Source organism: Oryctolagus cuniculus, chromosome 21 (assembly GCF_964237555.1).
Source record: "Oryctolagus cuniculus chromosome 21, mOryCun1.1, whole genome shotgun sequence".
Lineage (NCBI taxonomy): Eukaryota > Metazoa > Chordata > Mammalia > Lagomorpha > Leporidae > Oryctolagus > Oryctolagus cuniculus.
This window is the reverse complement of record NC_091452.1, coordinates 1,137,480-1,165,039: the sequence shown is the minus strand read 5'-3', so window position 1 is coordinate 1,165,039 and position 27,560 is coordinate 1,137,480. Positions and strand designations below refer to the sequence as shown.

Genomic DNA, 27,560 nt, shown 5'->3' with positions numbered 1-27,560 from the left:
TTTGGGGTGGGTATCAGGCAGTGACAGCCTCCATCCTGGAGACTCGCCTGAGCTGTGCACTGCCCCAGGGCCCTGTGTCTGTCAACTGGCCCAGTGCTGGCGATCACTTCACAGCAGGGAGAACAGGCGAAGAAACTGACAGGCAAGCTGAGTGGGGGCCCAGATCCTGCTCTGGTCCACTGCAGCTCACTGGGTGTCAGGGCTGTTTCTCAGTCCTTCCCTGGAGATCTCTGGCAAGGGCCTCAGGGCTGTGTTCACAGGAAATGAGCGTTCGGAGGGAAGGGAGCCCGGCCCTGGCCAGGATCTGGGCACTGGCCGTGAGGACTGTGAAGGTGCGCACACCTCGGCCCTGCCCTGGAGAGGCAGCAACGCTGCTCCCGCAGCAAATGCACAGGTTCTGGGGACGGTGTGGGGCTCAGTGCCTGTTGCCCAGAGCCTCGCTGAGCACCCAGAGCGTCCATGCAGTGGGCGTGAGACAGCTCTGGAAGGTGGTCACTGTGCAGGCACCCATGATCCGCCACGTTTTACGTGCTGCCACCATGGCCACATGGATGGGAGCAGGGCCTCCGGGCTAAGAGCCGTTGTGACGTTTGTGCGTGGGTGATCTTCCCCCTTTCCTTTCCACAAGTAACCTGTGCACATAAAAATAGGCTCCTTTCCATTTTCCATTTTGGAAGTGTAGTGTGATGGGGAGGTAGGAGGCAGCGTCCTGCAATGGAGGTTTGGGTGGGAGTGGGCAGCAGGCTGCTCCTGGAGAGGCCTGGAGGCTGAGTGTCACACATGAGCGCAACTCCCCAACCCGTTAGCTTGAGGTGGTGCAGCAGCACCCCGGGTGTGGTGAGAGGCCTGAGACACTGGGTCTCCCTGCAGCGCATGAGCTGCCGAGTTTTCCTGTAGCCCCATTGCCAGCATCTCGGGTTTGTCAGTGTTTGTGAACTGTCTCGTGACTTGACCTCTTGTGGAGAAATGTTTGCAGACACACCGTGTCCTGAATGTCTCTGGACTCTCCTGTTATTTTCACTGTTTAGACCCGGGTTCCCACTTCTCAGCTGCAGGCGCAAGGGCAGATGCAGACCCAGACGCCCCAGCCGGCCCAGGTGGCCTTGGCGAAGCCGCCGGTGGTGTCCGTCCCAGCGGCCGTGGTCTCCTCGCCGGGAGTCACCACCCTGCCCATGAACGTGGCGGGCATCAGCGTGGCCATCGGGCAGCCGCAGAAAGCAGCAGGTGCCGCGTCCCAGCCCCCGCTGCTCCTTCCTGGGCTGCTCCCGCTTTATGAGTCCTGCTGGGTACAAGTGCCACCACCTTTGCTGTGTCCTCTCCCTGACCCCTGTCTCATGCTGTGGGCTTCTGCTTTAGAAGCAGTGCCTCTCCGAGGTTTCCAGTGACAGAGTCTGTCCCTCAGTTTAATCCTTAACGTTCCAAACCTTGCACATCTTCACTTACTTGTCAGTGTGCTTGGGGGGTGGCTTCCTCACTGGCAGCTCTTGGAGCAGAGCTGGCGTGGGGCTGACTGGCCCCTCGCTGCTGCAGGGCAGACCGTCGTGGCGCAGCCTGTGCACGTGCAGCAGCTGCTGAAGCTCAAGCAGCAGGCCGTCCAGCAGCAGAAGGCCCTCCAGCCCCAGGTTGCCCAGGGCCCAGCCGCCGTCCAGCAGAAGGTAGGTGTGGGTCCCACTGAGGGTCCCGTCTCCATGTGGCTGTCGCTGAGGTGAGAGTTGGCTGCCAGAGGGAGGTCCTGAGTAGATGGGGAAGAAGGCTTCTGGGTGGCTGCTGGTGTGGTCAGTGCTGTCCTGCTTTCTCCTCTCTTCCTGTGATGTGACAGTGGTCTGGGGATGAGGCTCTGGGGGCATCTGTAATGGCTGGGCATGAGACGGAATACAGGATGTGGGACTGCACGAGGGGCTCTGGGAAGCAGAGGCGGCTTACAGTGTGTGGCCCCCTGGAGTCCTGGTCCAGGCCAGGGCACTGCCTGGTTGGCATCCAAGCAAGAAGCACACGTAGGTGTGCGGGGAAGCATGAGGGAGTGGGGGAGGCCTCGGCGGAAGCCTCTGCTGAGCAAGGCCCGTGCCGTGCACACAGAGTTGGCATGAAGCTGGCCCTGCGCTCGTAGCTGGCCTTGAGTTGGCACCTGCAGCGCAGCACACAGTCTGAAGTAGGAGTGGCAGGCACGGGGTCCCAGCTGCTCGTGCTGCTCTCTGATCGCTCAGCACTCACGGGGAGCTCCACAGGACTCCAGTGCTTGTCCTCAGGTTGGAGCGGATGAGTTTGAGGAGACTGAGGCACAGAGGAAGAAGACAGGATGAGGGGCTGAGGGGCTGGCGCCACTGCGACCCTGGAGTCCGGGGCCCAGCACCATGCTGGGTGGCTGCCACCTCGTGCAGGGTCTACAGTGTCCGGCCGGTGCATGCCTCGTGCGCACAGCGTGGCAGAAAGCTGGAAGCAGAGCTGTTGTGGGAAACGTCGGGGGAGGGAAGAGCGTGAGCCGTGAGTGCTCAGAGACCCCAGTGCCAAGGGGGGGTGATTGGCAGGAGGGGATCAGCATTGCAAGGACATGGGGGCTCCATTGCATCACAGGTGCCCTTCAGACACACCTGACTTCCTCACACAGTGCCACAGTGTCCCAGGGAAGTGTGGGTGGAGAATGGTCATGTGTGACCAGGAGGTGGGCAGGTGGAACAAGGAGAACACTGGTGCTCAGAACCGCCTCCCAGCCCTTCCCACAGTGCCTGGCTTGGCACCTCCGGGGCAGGGCGGCCAGCACAGGGCCCCTGTGGGTGCTAGAGGCTCCTAGGAAGGAAGGCCTGGCAGGTGCGTGTTCAGCCTCTTGTCTGGTCCACAGACCCTCAGGGCACCAGCACTAACACAGTGTGCTCTGGGAAACCTGAGGCGGGGCCACACCGCAGGAGTGGTGGGCAGGCCTCAGCTGAAGTGCTGACCTACCTTTTCACATTGTGGAAAACCTGCAGCAGCCACAGGGTGCAAGCAGCCAAGCTGCCACCTGGGACGTCAGTGTCCCACATTGGAGTGCCTGGGGTGAGTCCCTGGCTCCTGGCTTCAGCCTGGCCTAGCTGCATCTGTTGTGGGCATTTGGGGTTGAACCGCTGGATGGGAGATGTCTGTCTGTATCTTACTCTTGTTGCCTTTCTTTTAAAGATTTATTTATTTATTTGAAAGGCAGAGTTACAGAGAGGCAGCAGCAGAAGATAGAGAAAGATTTCCATCAGCTGGTTTATTCCCTAAATGGCCACAGTGGCTGGAACTGGGCCGCATCGAAGCCAGGAGCTTCGTCCAGTTCTCCCATGTGGTGCAGGGCGCAAGGACTGCGCCATCTTCACCTGCTCTCCCAGGCGCATCAGCAGGGAGCGAGATCAGAAATGGAGCAGCCAGGACGTAGTGGATGCCGGTGTTGCAGGTGGCGACTCTACTCACTGTGCCACCGGCCGGCCCCTTTGTCTTTCAAATAAAATGGAAATAACTAAATAAAAACGGAAGTAACTTTAAAAAAAACTTTTAAAAAGAAAACTTAGACATTAACAAGTGTCATTGACGAGTGCTCACAGCTTGCGGAGCAGACGGAGGAGCCACATGTGTGTAGCCTTTTCAGCGGTATTTGGATTTTCCTGCAAAGAAAACTCAAAGTTAGATTCAGTGTGCAAAAGTGAAACACTTGGGCCTGCATGGTGGTGCAGTGAGTTAAACTGGTGCTGTAATGCCCAGCATCCCACATCAGAGCCGTGGTTCCCAGTGCCCGCAGCCCTGCTTCGAGCCAGCTCCGTGCTAATGTGCCTGGGGAAGCCGCAGGCGACGACCCAAGTGCTTGGGCCACTCCACCCACGTGGGAGACCCTGCTGGAGTTCCCGGCTCCTGGCTTCAGCCAGGCCCAGCCCCAGCCATTGCAGCCATCTGAGGAGTGAACCAGCCAGTGGAGATCTCTTTCTGTCTCTTTCCCCTGCCCCTTCACTCTACCTGTCAAATAAATAAATATATTATTAAAATGTTTATAATTATGCATCCAAGTCTATTATCCCTTGCACTGAGTATTTCTGGGTGTCTACCAAAGTTTTAGACCAGATTTGAGAAGGTAGGATCGCACAGTCACTTAAGCAATGGAAGATTTCACCAGGAGCCATGGAGGGTGTCAGGCTGCTACACAGGCTGGCCGTCCTGGGCCTGTGACTAAGCAGGAAGCCCCTGCTGCCGTCTGCGACACTCCTTGTGTGAGGTGGGCTGGAGGAGCCGGCCAGGGCCGCCCAGGAGAGGGGCTGGCAAGCTGCGCCAAGCAGACTGAAGTTCGGTGCCTGAGCAGAATGGAACAGAGGGACCAGGCAGGGCCACGAGCCGGAGTTGTACAGAGCACGTTACTTTGGTGCTGGGGTCCTGGGGTGAAGGCCAGGTGGTGGTCACAGAGGGGTCTGAGCCAGGGCATAATCATTATCCAGCTCTGACCTGCAGCCCCTCTCTCTCCAGATAACAGCACAGCAGATTGCTGCCCAGGGCCCACAGCAGAAGGTCACCTACGCCACCCAGCCAGCCCTGAAAACCCAGTTTCTCACCACACCCATCTCTCAGGCACAGAAACTGGCCGGGACTCAGCAGGTGCAGACCCAGATCCAGGTGAGCACAGCACCGCTCCTGCATGAAATGCGCGTGAGTACAGGTGGGGATGTCCTTGAAAGAGCGAGGCACAGTGCAGGTACCCTGTGGGCACGGTGTCACCACGCCACATGTGCCTATCGGGCTGTGTGAATGAATCCCTGGTGTCCGCACGCGTGTGCAGTGGAATCGCGAGAGTGTGGGTCCAGGCTTTCCTCAGGAGCGCGGGGCACGTCCTCGCCTGCAGCGCCGACGTTCCGAGCTCCGTCTGGACCAGGGAGGGAGCCGGAGCCTCCCCTCGGTGGGAGTTGAGTCTGACTTCCACCCGCTGCAGACCTCTTGGCTCTGCTCCTTTGGCCCTCAGTCTGGAGTTCCGCTCCCACTGGGACTGTGGTCTCATGTCCTTTGTGGTCTTGCAGTCTGTTGTGTTGGGTGTCTTGTGTCTCACCACGCTGCCTTCTGAATCTTGAAGGTTCTGCGTGTGACACTGAAGTCCGAGTAGGGTAAAGTGTCCATGTCACACCCCATTACTGGTCACACCATATGTGAGAAGGTCCGTTCTCCTCCACGATCCACGTTGCCACCTCCAGCCACTCCGGTGCAGTGTTTGTGGCTAGGCTGTGCCACACGTTGGCACCCAGTGTGTGTGAGGCCAGTTCTTCAGGAGTGTCTAGGCTGTCCCTGGCTCCTTGCACTTCCGTGTTAATGTGAGAGTCTGAACAGCAGAAATAATGCTGCTGGAGCTTTTAGGAGCATGCACAGATCCCGGAGGTCAAAGCTGAGCTCTTACCCATGGCTCAGATTCTCCAGCATAATCTCTCTCTCCAGTTACTGCAGTCTCCTTGAGGCCTTTGAGCTAATGGTTAGACTTGCTCTTAGCACTCAGGGTCTCCAGATGCGAACAGGCTGACCTCTCAGCTGGCGGCTGTCTCACTGCTCCCCTAGGCTTTCCCGGCTGCCTTTGTATGTAGTTGTGGCTCCGTGGGTGATGACTGCTTCCTCTGCTTTCCTCCTGTCGCCACCTCACAGTGCAACCCAGCACACAACCATGAGTGCAGCGCACAGTGAGGAAGTTCCAGACCGTCCTACTTTGCTGCAAATCTTTGTTCCTTTTTGGCTGTGATGGTGGTTTTTGTTGCCTTTAAAAGCTGTCTGGGGCCAGCACTGAGGCACAGAGGGTTAAAGCCCTGACCTGCAGTGCCAGCTCCCGTATGGGCGCTGGTTAAGTCCCAGCTGCTCCGCTTCCGATCTGCCTCCCTGCTGATGCACCAGGGAAAGCAGCTAAGGATTGGGCCCCTGCACCCACATGGGAGACACGGGGAAAGGGAGCCTCCTGTCTCCTGGCTTCGGATCAGCTCAGCTCCAACCATTGCAGCTGTTTGGGGAGTTAACCAGTGGATGGAAGACCTCTCTCTCTCTCTGTGTCTACTTCTCTGTAACTCTGCCTTTAAAATAAATAAAAATAAATATTAAAAAAAAAAAAAGCTGTCTATGGGGCCGGCATTGCGGTGCAGCAGGTTAAGCTGCAGCCTACAACACCAGCATCCCATATGGGCACCAGTTCAAGTAAGTCCTGGGTCCACTTCCATTTCAGCTCCCTGCTAGTGGCCTGGGAAAGCAGTGAAAGATGGTGCAAGTGCGTGGGCCCCTGCTCCCATGTGGGAGACCCAGAAGAAGCTCCTGGCTTCTGGTTTGAACCTGGCCTACCCCCAGCTGTTGCAGCCATTCGAGGAGTGGGGTAGTGGATGCACGATGTCTCTCTCTGTCGGTCTCTCCTCTCTATAACTCTGCCTTTCAAATAAACCTTTAAAAACAATCAAAAGCCATCTGTACACCCTTCACTGGTGTCTCCTCAGTCCCAGGCCCTACGCGCTGTCTGGTCGCCACATCCAGATGCCTTCAGACTGCTCCGTGGGAGTCTCTGACCTGGCTGAGCCTGCGCTCGCGTCTGCTTCTCCATCTCCCACCCGTCCCTGTCTGCCTGCACTGTTGCTCTGCTTCCAGGGGAGACTCAGAGAGGCTTCGGGGCCCCGTGGCCGACACCGTGCGGCATCCTTGCCTCTGGCCCAGTATAGCCGGTGATGCTGGGCTGGCGGGAGCAGGTCCTAGCCCCTCCTTTCTCCTCTGCTTCCTGTCTCACTGCCTTTGCACTTGCTTCCCCTGTCTGCCACGTCAAAGTGTTTTGAATTTCAGAAGTGTTCCTCAGTTTCCAGTTGAGGTTTTTGGTTATCTTTTACTATTGACTTTTTTTAAAAAAAAGATTTATTTATTTATCTGAAAGTCCAAGTTACTCAGAGAGAGAATGAGAGGCAGAGAGCGAGCGAGCAAGGTCTTCCATCTATTGGTTCATTCCCCAATTGGCCACAACAGCTGGAGCTGCGCCAGTCCGAAGCCAGGAGCCAGGAGTATCTTCCAGGTTTCCTGTGCAGGTGCAGGGGCCCAAGGACTTGGGTCATCTTCCCCAGGCCATCGCAGAGAGCTGTATGGGAAGTGGAGCAGCTGGGACTTGAACCAGCATCCATATGGGATGCCAGCACTGCAGACAGCAGCTTTACCTGCTATGCCACAGTGCCGGCCCCCAACTTTTTTTTTTTTTTTTTTTTTTAAGATTTTTTAAATTTATTTATTTGAAAGTTAGAAATACAGAGAGAAGGAGAGGCAGATCTTCCATCACTGGTTCACTTCCCAGATGTGCACAACAGAAGGGCCTGGGCCAGGCTGAAGCCAGGAGCTTCGTCCGGGTCTCCTCTGTGGGTGCAGGGGCCCAAGCACTTGGACCATCCTCCACTGCTTTCCCAGGCACATTAGCAGGGAGCTGGGTCAGAAGTAGAGCAGCCGGGACTCGAATTAATGCCCATGTGGGATGCCAGTGCTGCCAGAGTCAGCTCACCTTGCTGCGCCACAGCACCAGCCTCTACTGGTGACTTTTTTTTTTTTAAAGATTGATTTATTTATTTGAAAGGCAGTTACACAGAGAGGAGAGGCAGAGAGAGAGAGAGAGAGAGAGGTTTTCCATCTGCTGGTTCACTCCCCAATTGGCCGAAACGGCCGGAGCTGTGCCGATCCGAAGCCAGGAGCCAAGAGTTTCTTCCGGGTCTCCCATGCGGGTGCAGGGACTCAAGGGCTGCTTTCCCAGGCCACAACAGAGAGCTGGATTGGAAGTGGAGCAGCCGGGTCTTGAACTGGTGCCCATGTGGGATGCCGGCGCTTCAGGCCAGGGCGTTACCTGCTGTGCCACAGTCCCGGCCCCTACTGTTGACATTTTAAAATGCCTTCTTTGGGGCCTTCATTGTACTGTTGCCACAGGAGGCCCAAACAGTTCAGTCTTTTTTTTTTTTTTTTTTTTTTTTTTTTTGACAGGCAGAGTGGAGTGGATAGTGAGAGAGAGAGACAGAGAGAAAGGTCTTCCTTTGCCGTTGGGTCACCCTCCAATGGCCGCCACAGCTGGTGCGCTGTGGCCAGCGCACCGCGCTTATCTGAAGCCAGGAGCCAGGTGCTTCTCCTGGTCTCCCATGGGGTGCAGGGCCCAAGCACCTTGGGCCATCCTCCACTGCCTTCCCGGGCCACAGCAGAGAGCTGGCCTGGAAGAGGGGCGACCGGGACTAGAACCCGGTGTGCCAGCGCCGCTAGGTGGAGGATTAGCCTATTGAGCCGCGGCATCGGCCAACAGTTCAGTCTTTGAACTGTGTTGAAACCTGTGTCCTCCAGGGCCGTGTGCAGTGCAGGGACACGGTTCCCTCCTTCTGTCACCATGGCCAAGTTTCTGTGTGTGCTGTGTCAGGTCCCTGCTCCCACAGATTGGTCACCTTGTGGAGTTAGCAGCTGAGAGGCCCATTTAAATCTCCCATGTTGATTCCGACTAAAGCATCAAAAGGCTTGGTATTGGCTGCAGGTAACCTGAGTTTACAGTTTTGCTGTTTGGAAGTGATCCAGGAGTTGGTCTAAGCCGTGTCTCTCCTCCTGTCAGGGAAGCCCCTCCCAACCCTGGGTGGAACTTCCTGGGTGTTTTTTCCTCCTCTGACTTGGCAGCCATCCCGGTCTCTGCAGGTGCTGCTGCCACCCAGTCCCTCCGCTGATCTTTGCCTGAGCGTCTGCTCACTTTGTCTAGGTCTCACGGGGTGCAGTTTTCCTCCCGCTTCGTGTGGGCCTGCTCTGCTCCTCCTGTCTCCCTTCCTGGCTGACGTTCTGCTTTCTTTCACTCAAGGATGCTGTGGCCTCTGCTGCCATGCACACACGCACGCACCTGCCTCACCAGACCCTAGAGCTCGTGTCCGCTGCCCTTAGCGGTGCTGCTCTGCCCCAGCTGTGTCTGGCTGTTAGCATGCGAGGTCGTCCTCTTTGGAGCACCCCACGTCGGGCAGGGGCTGCCTCAGCCTGCTCCTGAAGCATGGCTCTGCCCAGCCCGTGAGAGCTCCTGCCGCCGGTGAGCAGCAGGGGCCGGGCCGCTCCACATGCCTGCGTTCAGTGTTCTGCAGCGTCACGACAGCACTTTAGCTTGGGATTTGGGGCTGGCATCTCCGTGGCTGACAGAATGACCAGACGTCCCCTCTTTTCCTCCAGTCTCAGCATCTGCTCCGTGGCGGCCCCAGAAGTGCCCTCTGCGCTCTCTCCAGCTTGCTCGCAAGGCTTTGTCCAGTCTGTGGGTCCCACTGACCACCGTGCTTTCTCACTTCCAGACATTCTCAGATCTGCTTGGCCTTTGTTGGCAGGGTCTTGCCAGGCCTCACAGCGTGGCTGTGCGTGGCTGTCTCCGCTGTTTTCTTTAGGTTACTTTTCTTCCTGGGAGCCACTTTTCTTTGCAGTCTGTCTGGGAAATTCTTGGTGGCCTGGGGTCAAGGTGGACGCTTTAGGCTGTGACTTGACGCGTTCATACCTGTGAGGTACTTTGGGTTTGGTCTCTACCCCTGCACCTGCTTCTCCCCTGCCCTGGCCCTGAGGTTAAAGGCAGCAAATGCCTTGTGGTGGACGGCTGTCCTGTCCGCAGCCCGTGTGCGCCTGTGCGGCCATGCCCTTGGGCACCAGAGCACCTCTGCTGCTGCTGCCTTTGCTTCAGTTTGCAACTGGCAGTTTTCACCTTTCCCGCGTTTGCTGTTGTGTTCAGAGGTCTTCTTAGCCTTGTGTTTAAGATGTTCTCATATTCTCGGTCGTCCAGTATGAACCTGAATCAGACCCTGAGCTGAGCAGCCCTTGGTTTTTTTCCTGTCCACTCTTTTTTTTTTTTTTTTTTTAAGATTTTATTTTATTTATTTGAAAAAGAGTTACAGAGAGAGGTAGAAAGAGAGAGGTCTTCCAACCATTGGCTGCAACGCCCAGAGATGAGCTGATCCGAAGCCAGGTGCTTCCTCCAGGTCTCCCACGTGGGTGCAGGGGCCCGAGCACTTGGGTCATTCTCCTCTGCTTTCCCAGGCCACAGCAGAGAGCTGGATCGGAAGAGGGGCAGCCAGGACTAGAACCGGCGCCCATGTGGGATGCCAGCGCTTCAGGCCAGGGTGTTAACCCGCTGCGCCACAGCACCGGCCCCCTGTCTACTCTTCACACACAAGATCAGGGCACTTATCTTGCTGAACCCTGTTCACAATGTTTTATGTTACACTAAACTAGAAAATGCCTTGTGATTAATTTAAATTTTAATAACAAGAACTGCCATTTATTTAGAGTTCTATAATTTACAAATGCATCTTTCCCTCGGGATTATCTTGGACAAGACCTATTTTTGTCCCTGCTGTACAACTGAGAGCCAAGAGAGCTGCGGGGCTGTGTGAGGGCTGCACGGGGCCCTTGACAAGCCCGTGCAGATCTGCTGCTTTTCCCTGGAGCCTGGCAGTCCTCGTGGCACACACGTGAGCCACACCCTTGCGTGACACAGGACAGCAAGAGGAAGAAATGTTTGCAGAAAACTAATACGAAGTGGAAAAGCTTTTTTAAAATTTCTTTTATTTGATAGGCAGAATTACAAAGAGACAGGAAGAACCGGAAAGAGACATGTATTTCATCTGCTGCTCCACTCCCCACATGGCCACCACAGGCAGGACTGGGCTGATCTGAAGCCAGGAGACTGGAACTCCATCCGGGTCTCTCACATGGGTGCAGGAGCCCAAGCACTTGGGCCATCTCCCACTGCTTTCCCAGGTGCATTAGCAGGGAGCTGGATCGGAGTGGAGCAGCCGGGACTTGAACCAGCCCCCATGTGGGATCCCAGCATCGCAGTCAGGGGCTGAGCTTGCACCACGGCGCCAGCTTCCTCAAATAAATCTTAACCAGAAATAAAAATAGTCTTGAGCTGCGGCTCACCAGCCCAGGTGGGCAGTGGTCAGCTCAACAGCCCAGGCGGGCAGTGGTCAGCTCACTGCGGCCCAGGCGGGCAGTGGCCAGCTCACCGCGGCCCAGGCGGGCAGTGGTCAGCTCACCAGCCCAGGCAGGCAGTGGTCAGCTCACTGCGGCCCAGGCGGGCAGTGTTACTTCCCACCAAGGTGAGCGCTTACCCTCATGCTGGCGGGCACTCACCTTACAGCTGTTCCTGCATCTCGTGGTCGTTTCTCTTTTGTCAAGAACTGAGAAGGAAAAAGGAAATTCTCTTTGTGAACAGTCTTTGAATCTGCATTTGTTTCTTGGGTTTGTTTTGTCCAAGGTTGCAAAGCTTCCTCAAGTTGTGCAGCAGCAGAGCCCTGTGGCCGGCATCCAGCAGGTGGCCTCTGCCTCCCAGCAGGTAGGACGCGGGCACGCATGGCGGCGGGCGGGCGGGCGCCTGTGTCTCTGGGAGAGCTGAGGAGTCCCTGCTGACTTCACAAGACAGACAGCGTTAGCTTTGGGGGAAACAGGGCTGCTTCCCCCGTGGGAAAAGTCTGACCCCGCGTGCCCCCCATGGGGTGGACGGTGCCGGCAGGGCTCTGCTTTGTGCTCCCGCCCCCAGGCTGTGGGGCGCAGAAGTGATGAGCTTGAGGCAGGGCGGCGGCCCCACTCCCAGCATGCAGCCCCGCTGTTGCTGCGGTGTGGCTGGGTGCTGTGGTACAGTGTCACCCTGGCTCCCAGAGTTGAACGAAACACACGTGAAAGACAGTCCCTAACCTGAGTCCCACTCCGCAGTATCTAACTGCGCTGTGTGCAGAGGTCCTAGCGTGTCCGGCCCAGCCTTGGTGCTGTGCTGTCCTGGGCCAGGTTCTGGTTGACTCAAGTGCTCTCTGCTGTCTTGGCTCAGGCTTCTCCACAGACAGTGACGCTGACACAGGCGACGGCGGCAGGGCAGCAGGTGCAGATGATCCCTGCGGTGACGGCGACGGCCCAGGTGGTCCAGCAGAAGCTCATCCAGCAGCAGGTGGTGACCCCAGCGTCAGCCCCGCTTCAGACACCTGGTGGCCCGAGCCCCGCGCAGGTTCCGGCGGGCTCCGACAGCCCGAGTCAGCAACCCAAGCTGCACATGCGGGTCCCCGCGGTCAGGCTGAAGACGCCCACCAAGCCGCCGTGCCAGTAGTTGGAGGAGCGGGCGCTCGCGTCTGTGGGAGACGCTGCTGCGTGAGATGCGTGCGCCCCGGGAGCTGTCCCTGAGGCAGCGGCGGGGTCGCCCCTGGGAATTTGGCCCTACCTGGCCCGCCAGCCCGCCCGCCGGTCTCCCTGTTCACTTTCTCCTCCAGAGCAGCAGGCTGGGCTTTGAGAGCCACGAAGAGTCCCTGGCGGTGCCTGCCACGTCCGTCTGTGTCCGCCTCAGGGGCAGGCGTCTGCAGGCAGCCCTGCGGTCGCTCCCTGTCCCGAGGGAGAGCAGCCATGGCTTGCTCTGCTTTGACGCACACGCTGAGTCTGTGCACACGTGACACGCCCCAGCTTGCGTCCGAGGGAGATGCCCAGTGGGGCCTCCCCAGCCCCACAGCCAGTGTGATTTGTTTTCGTTTAAAGGAAACTCGGCGCGTTCATGACGGGCCCTGGCTTTGGATAAAGCTCTGGGTCCTGGGTGTGCCCAGCGTCCCCCAGCACACGGGCAGCCTCGTGCTCCTGTCCCAGTCGCACGCTGTGAGGTGCAGAGTGAGCCTCACAGGCTCCCCTGCTCCTCACTGGGACGAGGCCTGATGTGGGGCCTCGAGCTCCTCTGTGGGTAGCGTCCTGGGTGGAGCCACAGCGCAGCCCTTCCAGGCGTGCGGCGTCCTCGGTGGTGGCATCAGGCATTTGCCGCGGTGTCTCAGGCGTGGCTCTGCCAGCACAAGTGGAGAAGCGCCTGGGCTGGTGTGAAAGGGGTGCAGCGAGGGCGAGACAGGAGCACCTGCCTCTGTCTGGCGGACGTGGCGGCCTCCCTTCCTGGGCTCTCCCCAGGCGGACAGGGCCGCGTCCAGCTGAGCTTGTGCTGAGCCGTTCCCATTGGCGGTCCAGGAAGGTAGGTTCTGCTCAGCTTGTGGAGACCAAGTGTCAGGCCACACACACTTCAAGGTTCCCGACGTTCATCGCCTGGGCTCTGTCCTGACGTGCCCCTTGAGTGGCATTGAGGAGGCGCTGTCCTCTGGGGTCCCCTCACCCTGCGGCCTGTGTGCCACTCCCTGCGAGCTGGCTTTTGAGCCCTTGATGAGAAATTTGGACAGACGTGAAGATCAAATGCTGGAAGGAAGGGACTTAACGTTTCAGTGCGTGCAGCTTAGCACGGAACACCAGGACCCGCTCCCGTGGCCGGCCCTGCCCGTGCTGGTTTGGTCAGCACCGCCTGCACCGAGATGCCCGGCCAGCGTCCCCTGCTAAGTGCACTGGGGTCACTCCACGCAGCCAGTCCAGCGGCGGTCGTGTTGTCACCTCTAAACGCCTGGGTGTGTGGTTCCCGCCGCTCGCTGCAGGGCACTCCTCGTAGTCCAGTGTACTGTTTCTTGGCCTGTTGTAAAGGTTAACCTGCCCAGTTATTTAAGAAGTAAGTATGTGTTTGGGAAGTTGTCGTCCAGCCCTCCTCCCTGCAAGCCCACACCATCTGTGAATCGGAGGTTTTCAGAACGTGACACAAGGCGGCGGCCAGAGCACCGTCCAGATCTGGGTGGGCTCCGTGGGCAGCAGAGGCTTGGAGCCCTGGTGGAGGTCTGGGGCCTGAGGCAGGGGTTTGCCCTTGTGTGTTGTTGTTGTTTTTGTTAATTATTGTAACTAGATAGCTGTTGTGTTTTAATCTCTAAAGGAACAGGACTGAAACTGTAAATACTTTGTAAACATAAGAGTTTGTACTTGAATGGTAGGATTTTAAAAGGGCCCTGATATCTGCCAAACAAAAGGCATAATAAAATGACCTTTTTGTAGACTTTCTCATCTTGTCTTTTATAGAAAACTATTACTTAAGATGCCAGTTATGCTTTCATTTCGGGGCGGGGTGGACAGAGCAAGCAGTGTTGGAGTCACTTGCCCCGTGGTGTAGCGGGACCTGGGAGGAGCGGAGCACGGCAGGGGTTTGACCTCCGCAGCGAGCCCGCTCAGAGCTGCTCCCAGGCGAGGATGGTGCTCCCTGCCCCCCACTGCCCACTCCAGGGCCTGCTGGCCCCAGAGGGCTTCGTGCTGCCATCTCAGGGGAGCTGCAGGACTGTCTGCTGAAAACCTCTCACCAGGTGCCTGGGAGCCATTTTCTTCTCTTTGGCTTTTGGACTTCCTTGTGTTAAAAATCAAGTCTCTAATTATAAGGGAAACACATCTTTTATTTTATTTTTGACAGGCAGAGTGGACAGTGAGACAGAAAGGTCTTCCTTTACCGTTGGTTCACCCTCCAATGGCCGCTGTGACCGGCCCACCGCGCTGATCTGAAGCCAGGAGCCAGGTGCTTCTCCTGGTCTCCCATGGGGTGCAGGGCCCAAGCACTTGGGCCATCCTCCACTGCACTCCCAGGCCACAGCAGAGAGCTGGACTGGAAGAGGAGCAACCGGGACAGAATCCGGCACCCCGACCGGGACTAGAACCCGGGGTGCCGGTGCTGCAGGTGGAGGATTAGCCTAGTGAGCCGTGGCGCTGGCCGGGGGACACATTTTGATAGAAACATCTGGAGTCAGGAAGCAGCTGCAGCCCGTGGTTCACTTTGGTGTCTTCACTACAGAGGTGAGGTGAGGTGTGCAGGGGGCCGTGTGCTCCCCGGTGTGGAAGACGGGTAAGCAGCAGATACCACACCAGGCACTTTGCCAGGGCCTGCTCTTGGGAGCACAGGCTGTTCCCTGGCCCCCAGGGTGGGGGTGGGGGCTGGGACCTTGGATTCCCCTCCTAGGTGACATCTGTACAGCATTCAGCACATGGCCCCTGCACCTCATTGTTTCTCCCAAGGTCACACTGTGACCCCCACCGCAGAGCCACTGCTGCTGTCCCTGACGCTCATGTGCCCCAAAGCTGGCCGTGTGCACTCCAGGGGACCGGTGGGCTCATCCCAGTGGAGTCTGAGAAGCAGGTGTCTCCCAGCCTCTGACGTGGGGCAGCTGAGGACACAGCCCGTGGCGTGTCAGAGGCCAGGCTGAGCCCCAGGCTTCTCAGCCACCCGCATGCAGCTGAGGACAAGGAGAGAAGCGTCGACATTTCGCTCTAGTGCCTGCACTGTCTCTGATGGTCTGACCAGACGTCTGTTCTATGGAGACGCTGAAGAGCAGTGGACTAAGAAACCTGAACACGTGGCAGATGTCCTCTGAGGCCATCGGAAAGCCTCATCGGGCGAAGCTGTCCCACAGCAGCACGGTGAGGCTCAGCCAGAGACCCCGTTCCCAGGAGTGCGCCGGGGCAGCCCTCTGGGCGCTCAGCCCTTACGGCCCACGTATGCAGGGGGGTTTTCAGGTCTTGTCGATGTGACTACCACTTGGTGAGTCAACTGTTTCAGAAGGAAAAGGCATGGAATAGAGCAGGACTAGCTAGAAACAGCAGGGTTAGCACTCAGTGCACGTACGTCATCCAGTCAGTGTTTGTGATTCGAGGTCATCAGAAGCTAACGATGCTGTGTTTTTCCTTTACCCAATACATCAATATCCTCCAGTGAGACAATGATAAAACCAACCAGCTGTGCCTGGCAGGAGGCACAGCATCAGTCCTAGGACCTGCAGGAGCCCTTCTGGGAGTCGGGGACGTCCCTGGACGGCTGGGCTGTCTGATGGCCCCGACCAGGGAACAGGCTGCTCGGCCTGTGGCTCCCCTCCATCCCTCAGCTCAGAGCCTTTTGGGGAGGAGCAAGCGCTGACAGCAGGACCTCCCGTGGCCACGAGCCACGTCCTGTGTGCCCCCAGCCTAGCTGTCACGGAAGCAGCTGGCCCTAAGATCACCGTGGACTGGGCCCCGCCCCGATGTGGAGAGCTCAGGTCTGGCACTGCTACCAGCCCTGGCTCGCTGGGTTGCTCTCCTCCGTTGGACCTTGCTTCTGAGGCCCTGTCTCCTCCTCTGTTGTTGCTTTTTCAGCAAACAAGGCCTTTTTTTTTTTTTTTTTAAAGAAATTTTGAAAGGCAGTGAGAGTGGCTGAAACCCCTAGATTCACTCCCCAAATGACCTACAGCCAGGGCGAGGCTAGGCCCAAGCCAGGAGCCCGGATCTCCATCCTGCTCCCCACGAGCTTGGGCCTTCCACTGCCTTCCCAGGGAGCTGGGTGAGCAGCAGAGCAGCCAGGGTGTAAACTGGCACTCGCAATACGGGATGTTGGTGTCCCTGGCACCACAGCCCCAGGGCCCAGCCTTACAGTGTGCACAGGTGAAGGGCATCGGGAGCCGGGAACTTAAACTGCAGCCCCCCAGCCCTGGCAGGAAGGAACGCAGCCCCTTGCTGGGACCCGCCACACCAGGCCTCAGCAGTTCCCACCAGCACGAGCCCCAGGCGTCGAGGGAAGACACCATGAATCTTGGAGGCAGGAGACCGAGTACACAACACACAGTGCAGTCGCCGTGTCTGGACAAGCGGGAGACGAGTGAAAAGGCACAGAGCAGCCAGAGCGGCTCAGACACAAGCAAACGAAATGAGGCAAACAGAGCTCCTGAGACAGAAAATGCAGCAATTCAGGTTCAAAATGTAACTCAAGGAAGCCCAGGCCCTACTCGAACTGCACACAAAAAATGCACGTAGAGTGGGTCAGAGATCCCAATTAAAACCCCAAATTTAAAAACAGATCTTTGTGCCATCAAAAGTACAGTCCCTAAGAGAAGCTGGCAGGCTGTACTCTGACATTTGCAGGGGCCAGTGCCATCTCATGGCGGGTACAGCTGCCACCTGTGACACCGGCATCCCATATGGGCGCCGGTTCAAGTCCCGACTGCTGCACTTCCCATCCAGCTCCCTGCTGATGGCCTGAGTGCTTGGGCCACGGCACCCACGTGGGGGACCCAGAAGAAGCTCCTGGCTCCTGGCTTTGGCCTGGTCTAGCCCTCAACCATTGTGGCCTTTTGGGGAGTGGACCAGAAGATGGGAAATGTCTTTCCCTCTTTCAAATAAATGAATTCTTTAAAAAAAATTTTTAAGCGCAGCCAAAATGGTCCCTTTTCAGTGCTCTGCACACGAGCCGTGTCTGGCCTAGATTCCTCACCCTCAAGTGGAGGACTCCTCGGTAAACAGCCACGTGAGTGAACGTGCTGGCAGCCAGAGGCCACCCCAGGCCACCCCCACGACCAGCCAAGAACGTGACAAGCTCCGTGCCCCTGTCCTGGGGGACTCTTCCATTTCCCTTTATTTCTGGGAGGACCAATCTGACCCAGGGGACTGGGGCTGCAGGCTGGCACCCAAGCCCAGGCCCGAGCTGCTGCTTCACAGAGGAGACGGTGTGCAGGGGGGGTGGGGCCTTCCACCCGGCACATGTCCACGGAGATGAAGACGCTGACCCGTGCCAGCAGGAGGCTCCCTCCACACCTCGGAGGCCCTGGCCTAGGTGGCCTTCTGCTTTTGCTCTTCCTATGGAAGGAGAAGAGGGTGTGGCACCGTGCCGCCCACCGCCGCCCCACTCCCAGGGCCGCTAACCCAGGGCCGTGAGGCCCCATCATCCCGCAGGCACAGGCTCGGAGCTGAATGTATCCACACCCTTGCCTCCCCGTCCTCGACAGAGACCACCAGGGCCTCAGCCTCACCCTGACGGTCTTCTCCAGCTGGGACAAGGCTGCCTCGTACCGAGGGACCAGCGGCTGCAGGAGCTCGCTGGGGGTCTCATGCCGCTGCAGCCTGGGGGCGCCAGCTTCCTCCAACATCTGGAGGAACCGCCTCTCCTGCAGAGCAGCCCAGTGTGAGTGGGAGGGGCCGCAGGAGCAGCGCGCCCCCTCCACGCCTCACGAGGGCCACACGGCATCACCTGCACTTTGAGGAGCAACGTGAAGGCCTGTCCAGTTCTCCCGGCCCGAGCTGTTCTCCCGACACTGAAGGCAAACAGCGCGTCAGCAGTGCCCTCCCACCCTGGGGTCCCACAGCCGGGGCTCCTCACCCCTCCCCACCCACAACAAGGGTCCCACCAGCCCTCACCGGTGCACGTAGGTCCTCAGGTACTGGGGCGCGTCGTAGTTGACCACCAGCTCCACGCCCTGCACGTCAATGCCTCGGGCAGCAGCGTCCGTGCTCACCAGGCTGCGGAACAGGGGTGCTCCCTGAAGCCCCCCGCGGGCCCACTTCCAGCAGAGGTTGGCGCCCCGCCCCGCCCCGACTCACAGCTGGATCTTCCCCTGCTGGAACCGCTTCAGGATGCCCCTCCGCTGGCCAGGCCCGCAGCGGGAGGAAAACTCGGCCACGCTCACACCGCCGAAAGCTTGCACCAGCAGGAAGAGCCTGGGCGGAGAAGACGCGGTAGGCGGTGCCGGCGCGAGCCCGCCCGCCGGCCCTCCGGGCTGGCCTCACCTGTGGGAGTTCTCTCTCGAGTTGGTGAAGCAGAGGACCCTGGAGAACTTCAGCTCCAGGATCAGGTGCAGCACAACCAGCGGCTTAGACCGGAGGCGGCAGGGCACGTAGTGGTGCTGCGGGCACAACAGGGTTGGCGAGCGCCCCGGGCCTGGGTGCCCGGCCCCCTGCGCCCGCGCCCACTCACCGTGAGCCCTGCGGGGAAGTCATACTTCCCTGCCAAGCCCCCACGCTCCTCCCCGTCTCGCGAGCCCCCGTGCGCCTGTCCTGACGAGAAGAGCCGGGGCTGGTGGAGGCCGAGCCGCTGCAGCCTCTCAGGGTCCTGGGTCAGGGTGGCGGAGAAGAGCAGCTTCTGCAGAGGCACCTGGGGGCGGCAGGTGCTGGGGGGGGAGGGGAGGGGAGCGCTGGAGCCCTGCCCAGGACGGGCTCCCCCGGCCGCACCGCACACACACTGCGTCCCAGGTCTGGGCGTGGGCGCTGAGCACTGGGCGGGAGCCACGGCGCGCCCGCTCCGCAGCACGGCTCAGTACCTGGCAGCCGTCACAGCCGGGGGCTGGCTCCTCTGCAGCACAGAACAGAGGTCCCCGGGGCCCTCCCTCTGGAAGGCCGCCGCGACCACCCGCGGCAGCCAGGACTGGTGCATGCTGTCCACCATGCGGTCAGCCTCGTCGATGACCTGCAGGGGACAGGAAGCCCTGGCTGGGTGAGGCGAGGCTCCCTGCTGAGGCCAGCCCTCGGCCCGGGCACAGGCCCCAGCGCGGGGACGCACCAGGAAGCGGAGCTGCTGGAGGTGGAATCCCGGCGTCTGGTCGATGTGGTCCACCAGGCGGCCAGGGGTGGCCACCACGATGTCCGCAAGGCAGCGGTAGCCATCCGCCCTACAACGCAGGCCGCGGCTCAGCAGGAGGCGCCACCTCGCTCCCACAGCGCCAACCCTCCCTCGGCAGGGAAACTGGCAGCCGCAGCGACCTGCTCCCCGCGGGCCAGGCGGCGGGAACACAGCAGCACCTACGTCCTCTGCACGAGGCCCTCCTGCTCCTTGGCCAGTGACCTCTGTCCCGTGACGAGAGCGACCCGCAGGGGCGTGGCGTCCGTGTAGATGTTGAACACTTTGCTCACCTGGGGAGCAGCCCGCGGTTAGCCGGGAAGCGGCTCTGACCTCGGCCAAGGACCGCCGGAGCCGCCTCAGCCGGCCAGGGCCCAGCCGACCTCTGGGCACGGGGCCCACGCACCTGCTGGGCCAGTTCCTTGGTGGGCAGCACAACCAGGGCGCGGATCTGACAGACTACTCGATGCAACAGGGCCTGCGCGCCAGAGAGCAAGGACAGCCCACGTCAGCCGAGAACTCCCGCCCCACCCAGCTCCAGCCGCAGGGAGGGGCCCTGACACGCACCTGCACCACAGGGATGACGAAGGCCAGGGTCTTCCCACTGCCCGTGGGGGCGGAGACACAGAGGTCACGCGGCTGGTAGCCACCTCTGCCCACCAGGAAGCCACTGGCGGCGCTCTCCAGGACCACAGGGATCACGGCCGCCTGGACTGCACAGGGAGGGAGGCGTGCCAGGCGCGTTCCCGCCGCGAGCAGCGCCTCCCCCTGCACCCAACGGGCTCGCGGGGGCCGGAGGGGCCGCCTGGACTGCACGGGGAGGGAGGGGTGCCAGGCGCGTTCCAGGCGCGTTCCAGGCGCGTTCCAGGCGCGTTCCCGCCGCGAGCAGCGCCTCCCCCCACCGCGCCCGCTGGGCCCCGCACCTGGGAAGTAGGCGGAGATGCCCTGCGCCCGCAGCTGCCTCTGCAGGTCGGGGTGCACCTCGGGGACGTCCTCCAGGGGGGTGAGATTCCCGGAGACGTCTTTCCTGACGCAGCTGGGCTCAGCCAACCAGCCCGGCAGGAACGGCTGCACCTGCGGCGGCGGAGGGACGACCGGATGGCCCCGGAGCAAGCAGCCGCCACGGGCTCCCGCCCCGTGGGCTCTTACCACGCAGCCCTGGGCGCGACGAGAGGCGGCACGTCTGCGGCTGCCACGGGTGGAGGCGCCGTCGCCCCTGCCCCGCCGCGGCTCACCTTGGGCGCCTTCCTCCGACCGAAGGCCCCCAGCACCGCGGCGGGGACCCGGCACGCTCCGTCCGGGGCCGCCTCGGCCTCCTGCTCCGCTGGCGCCTGCTCGCCGGGCCCTGCGAGGCAAACGACGCCGGGACCCGCGTCAGCCGCGACGCCGCCTCCAAGCAGCCTCGCCGGCCCCGCGCCCCCAGCCCTCGGCCCACCTGCGTCCGCGGCGGCGTCGCCGCCGGTCTTCCGCCGCTTCCCCGGCCGAGCGTCCGGGCTCCCCGCCGCCGCCTCACCCACTCGCCGCCGCCGCCGGGGCCGCCGCCGGCGTCGCCCTGCCGCCGCCTCCTCCACCTGAGGCGGCGCGGGTTCTCGCCGCTGCCGCTGCCGCTCGAGCGCCCGGCTCTGCAGCCGCTGGAGCAGCGCACGAGCCCTCTCGCCCGCCCCGGCCTCGGCCTCCGCCTCCTCCTCGGGCCCGGCCGCCCCAGGGCCGGGATACCGCGCGACGTGGAAAAGCGCCATGGCCCAGCGCTCACGCGGCTCCCGCCCGGCGCGCAGCAGTGACGTCCTCGGCGCGGGCACGCCGTCCCCCGGCGCGCGGGTGGTGACGTCACCCGGCGCGCGGGCGGTGACGTCACACACGCGCCGCTCTCCCCGGAGCCGGAGGCATGGAGCGGGGTCCCGGGCCGGCGGGCGCGCGGCGGGCGCTCGGCCGCCTGGTGGAGGCTGTGCTGGCGAGCCGCGGCGAGGCCAACGGCGTGTTCGACATCCTGGCGGTGTTGCAGGTGAGCGGGCCCGGGCGAGGCAGCGCTAGGAGAGGGGCGACGGCCGCCGCGCGGAGCCCGGGGCTCGGAGGTGGCGGTAGGGGGGGGGTCCCCGCAGAGGCTCAGACGCCGCCGAGACGTGTGGGGTCACGGGTGGATGCGCCCGGGCTGGGGTCCCCGCGGGGAGGGGAGCTGGCGCGCCACACGGCCTCTCGCGCAGGCCCAGGACAGCGAGGAGGTACAGGAAGCAGTCCGCGCGTGCAGCCGCCTGTTCGGGGCCTTGCTGGAGCGGGGAGAGCTGTTCGTGGGCCAGCTGCCCCCGGAGGAGGTGGTCCTGGCAGGTGAGCGCCTTCCAGGCGGGCTGGAGGGAGATGGGCGCCCTCGAATCCTGAGCCAGCCGCCGCGGCCGGTGGGAGGGACTCCTCTGCAGCCGGCTTTACACACGCGCTCAGCGGGGTTCGGACTGCGGGCCGGTGCCGGTGCCGGAGTCAGAGCTGTGCGTTTCCGTGCAGGGCGGGCCCAGGGCTTGGCTCGCCTGGCTGGTTTTGGGCAGAGCTGCCTCGCTGTTTGCACACCCCCGGGAGTGACAGTCCCAGGCCAGGTCTGGGGGCCATGGCGGCCTCTTTCCAGGAGGCTGGGGGGGGGGGGGGGCAGGCGTGGGAGGGAGAGGTGGGCTCAAGACCTAGTGTGTGCCACAGCCCTCCGAACCTCCCGCACCCACGCAGGGTCCCAGGGAGCCACTCGCAAGTACAAGGTGTGGATGAGGCACCGCTACCACAGCTGCTGCAACCGCCTGGCGGAGCTCCTGGCTCACCCTTCCTTTCAGGTCAAGGTGAGGCTTGGCAAAGCGGGCCCTGCTTCGGCTGCGTCCACCCCCTGCGCCCCGGAAGCGGAGGCCCAGGGCTGTGGAGGTGGACGCTGTGTAGGCACCAGCGCTTCCCTCCTCCGGCTGCTTTCCTGGTGCGTGGCCTCCGTCTGTCCTGTGGGCCTTCAGGCCTCGTGGGGAAATGCGATCATCATCCCGTCTGCAGTGGGTGCAGAGAGGCAGAGCGCTGGTCTCTCGGGGCGTCAGGGACCCGTGCACTGAGCCTGTGCCTGCAGATGCGTGGGTCTCAGTCCACATGGTGGCCTGCAGCCATGGGCGTGGCTCACCAACTTCTTTTTATGATTTATTTATTTGAAAGAGTTACACAGAGAGAGAAGGAGAAGCAGAGAGAGAGAGAGGTCTTCCATCCACTGGTTCACTCCCCAGATGGCCACAATGGCCAGAGCTGCGCTGATCTGAAGCCAGGAGCCAGGAGCTTCCTCTGGGTCTCCCACGTGGGTGCAGGGGTCCAAGGACTTGGGCCATCTTCCACTGCTTTCCCAGGACGCAGCAGAGAGCTGGATCGGAACCATGCGGGATGCCAGCACTGCAGGCAGCGGCTTTATCTGCTGCGCCACAGCGCCGGCCCCGAGTCACCAACTTCTAACAGCATTGAAGTGATGTAATTCCTGTGACTTATAATTTGTTTTTTTTAAATATTTTTTTGTTGTTTTAAATCAATCGTCTGAAAGATAGAGGAAGAGGGAGAGAGAGTGCAGGTGTGCGCAGGGGCCTTCCATCTGCTAGTCCACTCCCGACGCCCACAGTGGCTTCCGCTGGGGCCGGACCCAGAGCCAGCTCAGTCCAGGTCTCCCAGGTGGTGTCAGGAGCCTGCTGGGAGCTGAACCCGACGCTTCCGCGTGAGGCTCGGCTGCCGTCGCTCCAGCCTGGAAGCGCAGCTGGGTGGGTGTGGGGTGCTCGGGATACCACGTCCCACGTCCCAGCTCCCTGCTCGTGTGCAGCCTGGACAGCAGCAGTGGCCGCTCAGCTGCCGCCCTCGGGAGACCCAGACGGGGTTCGAGGCTCCTGGCCCAACCCTGGTTGTCACAGGCATTTGCGGAGTGAGCCAGCAGGTGGGGCATCCACTCTGTCTCTGTTTCTCCTCCAGACAGGTAAAGGCTTCAGGAGTGAAACATACAGCGTGGCCGGTTTTTTTATTTGTTTCCTGTATCAGCAGAACCACGTAGCCATCACCACTCTTAAGGGCGGTGCCATCATGCACTTAGAAACTTTGTGCCCACCAGTAGTCAGCTCCCACGCACTCTGCTCGGGTCTGGGTTCGCTTGCTCTGGACGTGGCCTGTGAGTGGGACTGCTGTGAGCCACGCTGGCTCGTCGCACTGGCAGTGGCACTGGCTCCATCCATAGAGATGACGCAAGAGCATTCTAGGGGCCCCCGGTGCAGGAGGCCAGACCCCGGCCGCGCTCCAGTGCCGCCGAGTCCCTGCATTGCTGCGTGACCATCAGGCTGGGGCATGGAGCAAGAGAAGGCGGGCCACTCTTCTCTCCGTGCCCACTGGGGCCGGTCGTGAGGGCCCTGTGGCTGGGGCGAGCCCCAGGCCGCCTGCAGAGAGTGCCACCGTCGCTCTGTCCCTGTTCCCCAGGAGCTGGCCCTCGAGACGCTCATGAAGTTTGTGCAGCTGGAAGGAACGCACCCCCTGGAGAAGCCCAAGTGGGAGGACAACTACCTGTTCCCCCGGGAGCTCTTCAAGGTGAGGGACCGGCTGCGGGAGCAGGGGGCCTGCTCGCCCAGCAGGTCGGCGTTCACGGGAGGCTGCCTCTGTTCTTCCGTGTGCAGGGGGCGATGGCCACGTGGGCGTCACCTTGGCTGTCCACTAGCTGGGGGAGAGGGCTGTGGGGGGCTGCTGGGCTCTGCCCACAGGAGAGACGCTGACCCCTGCCCCGCCCCCAGTCGGTGGTGAGAGGCCTGCTTTCGCCCGAGGACGACGGCAGCCTGCTGCTCTCCCGCTTCCGAGAGTATCTGGAGCACGACGACATCCGGTACCACGCGATGCAGGCCGCCACCGACACGGTGGCCCGCGTGACCGACCAGCACCTGGAGGTGAGCGATGTCCGCGCGTGGTGACCCGGGAGGCGGGTGGGCCACAGCACGGTGCTCAAGCTGGGCTCCGGCAGGTGTCCCCCACGTTCTGGAACAATGCCTTCTCGCTGCTGGCGGCTGTGAGCCTGCCCCCTCGGGAGCCTGACGTGTGCAGCTTCTATGTGAAGCGCGCGGGTGAGCATCCTGGGAAGGCCCGGGGGGGGGGGGTGTGCTGCAGAACAGGGCCTGGCCTGGCCTGGCCAGCCAGCGAGCCACTGCCTCCGTGCTGTGCTGGGGTGACCGCTCTCCTGCCTTCCTAGCAGAGCCGTCAGACAAGTGGAAAGTGGTTCATCTGAAGGTGAGTGTCCCCGGGACACCCCTCCCCCACCCCCAGCTCCCAGCACAGAGGTGTCACCGTGTGCGTCCACCAGGGCCACGACGAGTAGGCGTGAGGAGGCAGGCCCCTAGTTAGGCCGGCTCCGTGGGCCTCGGGGACGGAGGCAGATGCCGCATCGTGCAGTGCGCAGGGGGGTTCCACGTGGTGGCTTCAAGAGCTGGAGCTCCTAGACCCGGTCTGGGGTTCCTGTGGCCGGCAGAGGGCAGGACAGGGTGGGCGCCAGGGAGCCGCCAGCGCTGGGTCTCCTTTGGCGGACCAGCATGTGTAGCCCCGCCCCCATTGCAGGAGCACAGGAAGGCGTTCCAGGCCATGTGGCTCGGCTTCCTCAAGCACAAGGTGGGGACTCCGGGGGCCCAGGTTCTGGTGAGGGTGGCGGCGGGTGCCCTGGGTCCTGGCAGGGGCGGGGCACGGCTGGGCAGCACCCTGACCTGCCTGCGGCCGCCCAGCTGCCCCTCGGCCTGTACAAGAAGGTGCTGGTGATCTTGCACGACTCCATCCTGCCCCACCTGGCCCAGCCCACCCTCATGATCGACTTCCTCACCAGCGCCTACGATGTCGGTGAGCCGGGCTTCCGGCTGGGCTGGCGGGTGGGCGCGGTGCAGGGCGGGAAGCTGGGAGGCCTGGGCGTTGCAGGGGCCGGGGTGCAGGTCCGTCCGGGCTCCACGTCTGTGTCTGTGTGTGTCTGCAGGGGGTGCCGTCAGCCTCTTGGCCTTGAACGGGCTTTTCATCCTGATTCACGAGCACAACCTGTGAGTGTCGGTGCCTCAGCCCCCCTCCCGGCTCCCGCCAGGCCTGCGGGGGGGGGGGGGGGGGGGGAGGGGCCAGAGCTGGGCCAAGCTGGACACACGTCCCGTGTGTGTGCCGTCCCCAGGGAATACCCCGACTTCTACCGGAAGCTCTATGGCCTCCTGGAGCCCTCCATCTTCCACGTCAAGTACCGGGCTCGTTTCTTCCACCTGGTCGACCTCTTCCTGTCCTCCTCGTGAGTGTGAGGCTGCGGTCTTGGGCCAGCAAGGGGCGGCGGGGCTGACTTCTGGGGCCTGGGCTCTCACACCCCCCTGCCCTGTCCAGCCACCTTCCCGCCTACCTGGTGGCTGCCTTCGCCAAGCGCCTGTCCCACCTGGCCCTGACCGCACCCCCCGAGGCCTTGCTCATGGTGCTGCCCTTCATCTGCAACCTGCTGCGCCGACACCCGGCCTGCCGCGTCCTCGTGCACCGCCCCAACGGCCCTGGTGAGCACGCTGCCGGCACGGGGCCTGGCGGGGGCCGCCTGGCCGTTCTGAGTGCTGAGGCCAGCGGTCGTCTTGTTCCTAGAGCTGGACGCCGACCCCTACGACCCCACCGAGGAGGACCCAGCCAAGAGCCGAGCCCTGGAGAGCTCTCTGTGGGAGCTGCAGGTGGGGTGCCCTCCGCGGCCCCCGCGTGGCCCTAGCCCCCAGCCCTGGCTTCCCGGGAGCCCCGCTCGCCTGCCCCTGCCACGTTCCTGCCACGCTCCTGCCACGTCCCTGCCACGTCCCTGCCAGGCTGCTCCGTCACAGCCCAGCGTCGGCGTGTGCTTGGGCCCGCACCCGCGCCCTGCCCCGCACTGGCCTGTGGCTGGGCACACAGCGGTACTGGCGGCGGCAGGCTGCTGACCCTGTGGCTGGGCACACGCTGGCACTGGCGGCGGCAGGCTGCTGACCTGGTGCCGGCCCCTGTGTGTGTGCCCCCAGACCCTGCAGCAGCACTACCACCCTGAGGTGTCCAAAGCCGCCAGCGCCATCAACCAGGCACTGTCTGTCCCCGAGGTCAGCATCGCGCCGCTCCTGGAGCTCACTGCATATGAGGTGAGGCCGGGGTGCGGGGGCTCTGGGCACGGGACCGGGAGCGCAGCTGCCGCAGCTGCCGCCGTCGTCCCCTGCAGATCTTCGAGCGGGACCTGAAGAAGAAGAGGCCTGAGCCGGTGCCGCTGGAGTTCCTCCCGCCTCAGGGCCTGCTGGGCCGGCACGACAGCCTCTGCTCACAGCTCTTCACGCTCAGCTGACCCCCTTGCCCCTGCCACCCCCAGTAAACGCTTCTGTAGGCAAGTGCAGCTGCTTCCTGGGCGCACATCTGGGCAGGCGGGCGGGGGTCCTGTGCGCTCTGCAGCATGGGGGTCTTGGGTGCCCCGAATGCTGCCACTGGCTCGTGCAAGAGGAGTTGCTAGAGCAGCTCTGGGCAGGTGGTGTCACCGGCACGTGGGGCAGGAGCCCTCCCCAGACACTTGTCGTCTACTGTGGCTGGACCTGGTGTGACCTGGTGTGGTGGGAGACCCGCTTTCTGCCCCCTCAGATGTCGGGGAGGAACCGAGAATGGGGAAAGAGGGGATGGAGGGGTAGGGTTGCCTGTACTGCAGACCAAGGACCGAGCCCTGCAGGGGGCACTTGTCCCAGGAACCCCCTGAGGTCCCTGCACAGCAGCAGAGTCCCAGGGGGAGTCCCAGCCTCGGGGCAGCTGGGAGGAAGCTCACAGCCTTGCTGGGCCAGGTGCTCAGCCAGGCCCCAACCCTGTCCCTGCTGCTCACTCGCTGTTGTGGGCGGGACCATGGCCCCCGGAAGATGGAGTGCTGGCCCCTGGGTCCTTGGAACGTGACGTCATTGAGCAGAGGCATCACAGGCGTGGTGGAGATGAAGTGAGTCATCGGGGTGGGCTCTGACCCAGCACCGCCCACGTGGCTTTACGAGGGAGGGTGGACACGGGCCAGAGCAGGACGGTGGCCTCCAGCACCAGGGCAGGAAGTGGCCGCTGCTGAAGCCATGGGTGTGCGTGGCTGTGGGACAGCAGCTCTGGCTGGCTGGACTGCTCCAGTGAGGATAAAACCCCACCCAACCCCGGAGCAAACCTTGACTGTGCCGGGCAGGTGTGTTTGGTGGACATGACAAAGTCCAAGAGGGAAGGGACGGCAGTGGTGGGGGTGACAGCGTTGGGGTCAGCTGGATCTGGGCACCAGAGTCGTGCACGCTGGGGCTGTCCCTCAGCTGTTTGCTGGTGTGGTGTCCCTGGGCCTGCTCTCTGGGAGGGAAGGCTCTGCTGGACCCCCACTGGCGGTACAGAGCCCCAGGGTGGGGAAAAGCAGGGA

General features: G+C 61.9%; 3 protein-coding genes across 27 annotated transcripts in view; 2 read left to right on the top strand and 1 right to left on the bottom strand.

Moving 5' to 3' along the window:
- EP400 (E1A binding protein p400) overlaps window positions 1–13,843 on the top strand; it is a 120,493-nt gene extending 106,650 nt beyond the window's left edge. For 21 of the 23 annotated variants that reach the window (XM_070066262.1, XM_070066260.1, XM_070066259.1 and 18 more), the window contains 5 exons: window positions 1,029–1,224; window positions 1,531–1,655; window positions 4,465–4,611; window positions 11,219–11,296; window positions 11,786–13,843. In XM_070066262.1, the coding sequence (XP_069922363.1) occupies window positions 1,029–1,224; window positions 1,531–1,655; window positions 4,465–4,611; window positions 11,219–11,296; window positions 11,786–12,058 (819 nt within the window). In that variant the 3' untranslated portion in view covers window positions 12,059–13,843. The remainder of the gene's footprint in view (window positions 1–1,028; window positions 1,225–1,530; window positions 1,656–4,464; window positions 4,612–11,218; window positions 11,297–11,785) is intronic. The other 2 variants (XM_070066263.1, XM_051837607.2) reach the window with 1 other exon arrangement.
- On the bottom strand, window positions 12,007–20,965 carry DDX51 (DEAD-box helicase 51). 2 transcript variants are annotated; one of them, XM_070066264.1, is made up of 15 exons: window positions 20,616–20,965; window positions 20,416–20,525; window positions 20,104–20,254; window positions 19,748–19,893; window positions 19,587–19,658; window positions 19,367–19,473; window positions 19,124–19,232; window positions 18,885–19,030; window positions 18,542–18,734; window positions 18,355–18,470; window positions 18,169–18,285; window positions 17,986–18,087; window positions 17,819–17,882; window positions 17,641–17,735; window positions 12,007–17,427 (listed from the first exon to the last, which is right to left on the bottom strand). In XM_070066264.1, the coding sequence occupies exons 1-15, from the start codon at window positions 20,917–20,919 to the stop codon at window positions 16,902–16,904; spliced, it is 2,358 nt and encodes a 785-aa protein (XP_069922365.1). In that variant the 5' UTR covers window positions 20,920–20,965; the 3' UTR covers window positions 12,007–16,901. The 2 variants fall into 2 exon arrangements, with proteins under 2 accessions (XP_069922365.1, XP_069922366.1); XM_070066265.1 differs by having other exon boundaries at window positions 17,173–17,427; window positions 17,601–17,735; window positions 20,416–20,963.
- Window positions 20,966–21,023: 58 nt separating this feature from the next.
- On the top strand, window positions 21,024–26,529 carry NOC4L (nucleolar complex associated 4 homolog). 2 transcript variants are annotated; one of them, XM_070066268.1, is made up of 15 exons: window positions 21,024–21,182; window positions 21,382–21,502; window positions 21,887–21,993; window positions 23,630–23,737; window positions 23,938–24,087; window positions 24,162–24,261; window positions 24,390–24,424; window positions 24,749–24,799; window positions 24,910–25,021; window positions 25,152–25,212; window positions 25,335–25,445; window positions 25,535–25,695; window positions 25,778–25,860; window positions 26,176–26,289; window positions 26,367–26,529. In XM_070066268.1, exons 1-15 carry the CDS (start codon window positions 21,066–21,068, stop codon window positions 26,484–26,486), a joined length of 1,551 nt encoding a protein of 516 aa, XP_069922369.1. In that variant the 5' UTR covers window positions 21,024–21,065; the 3' UTR covers window positions 26,487–26,529. The 2 variants fall into 2 exon arrangements, with proteins under 2 accessions (XP_069922369.1, XP_069922368.1); XM_070066267.1 differs by having other exon boundaries at window positions 24,387–24,424.
- The last annotated feature ends 1,031 nt before the right edge of the window (window positions 26,530–27,560 follow it).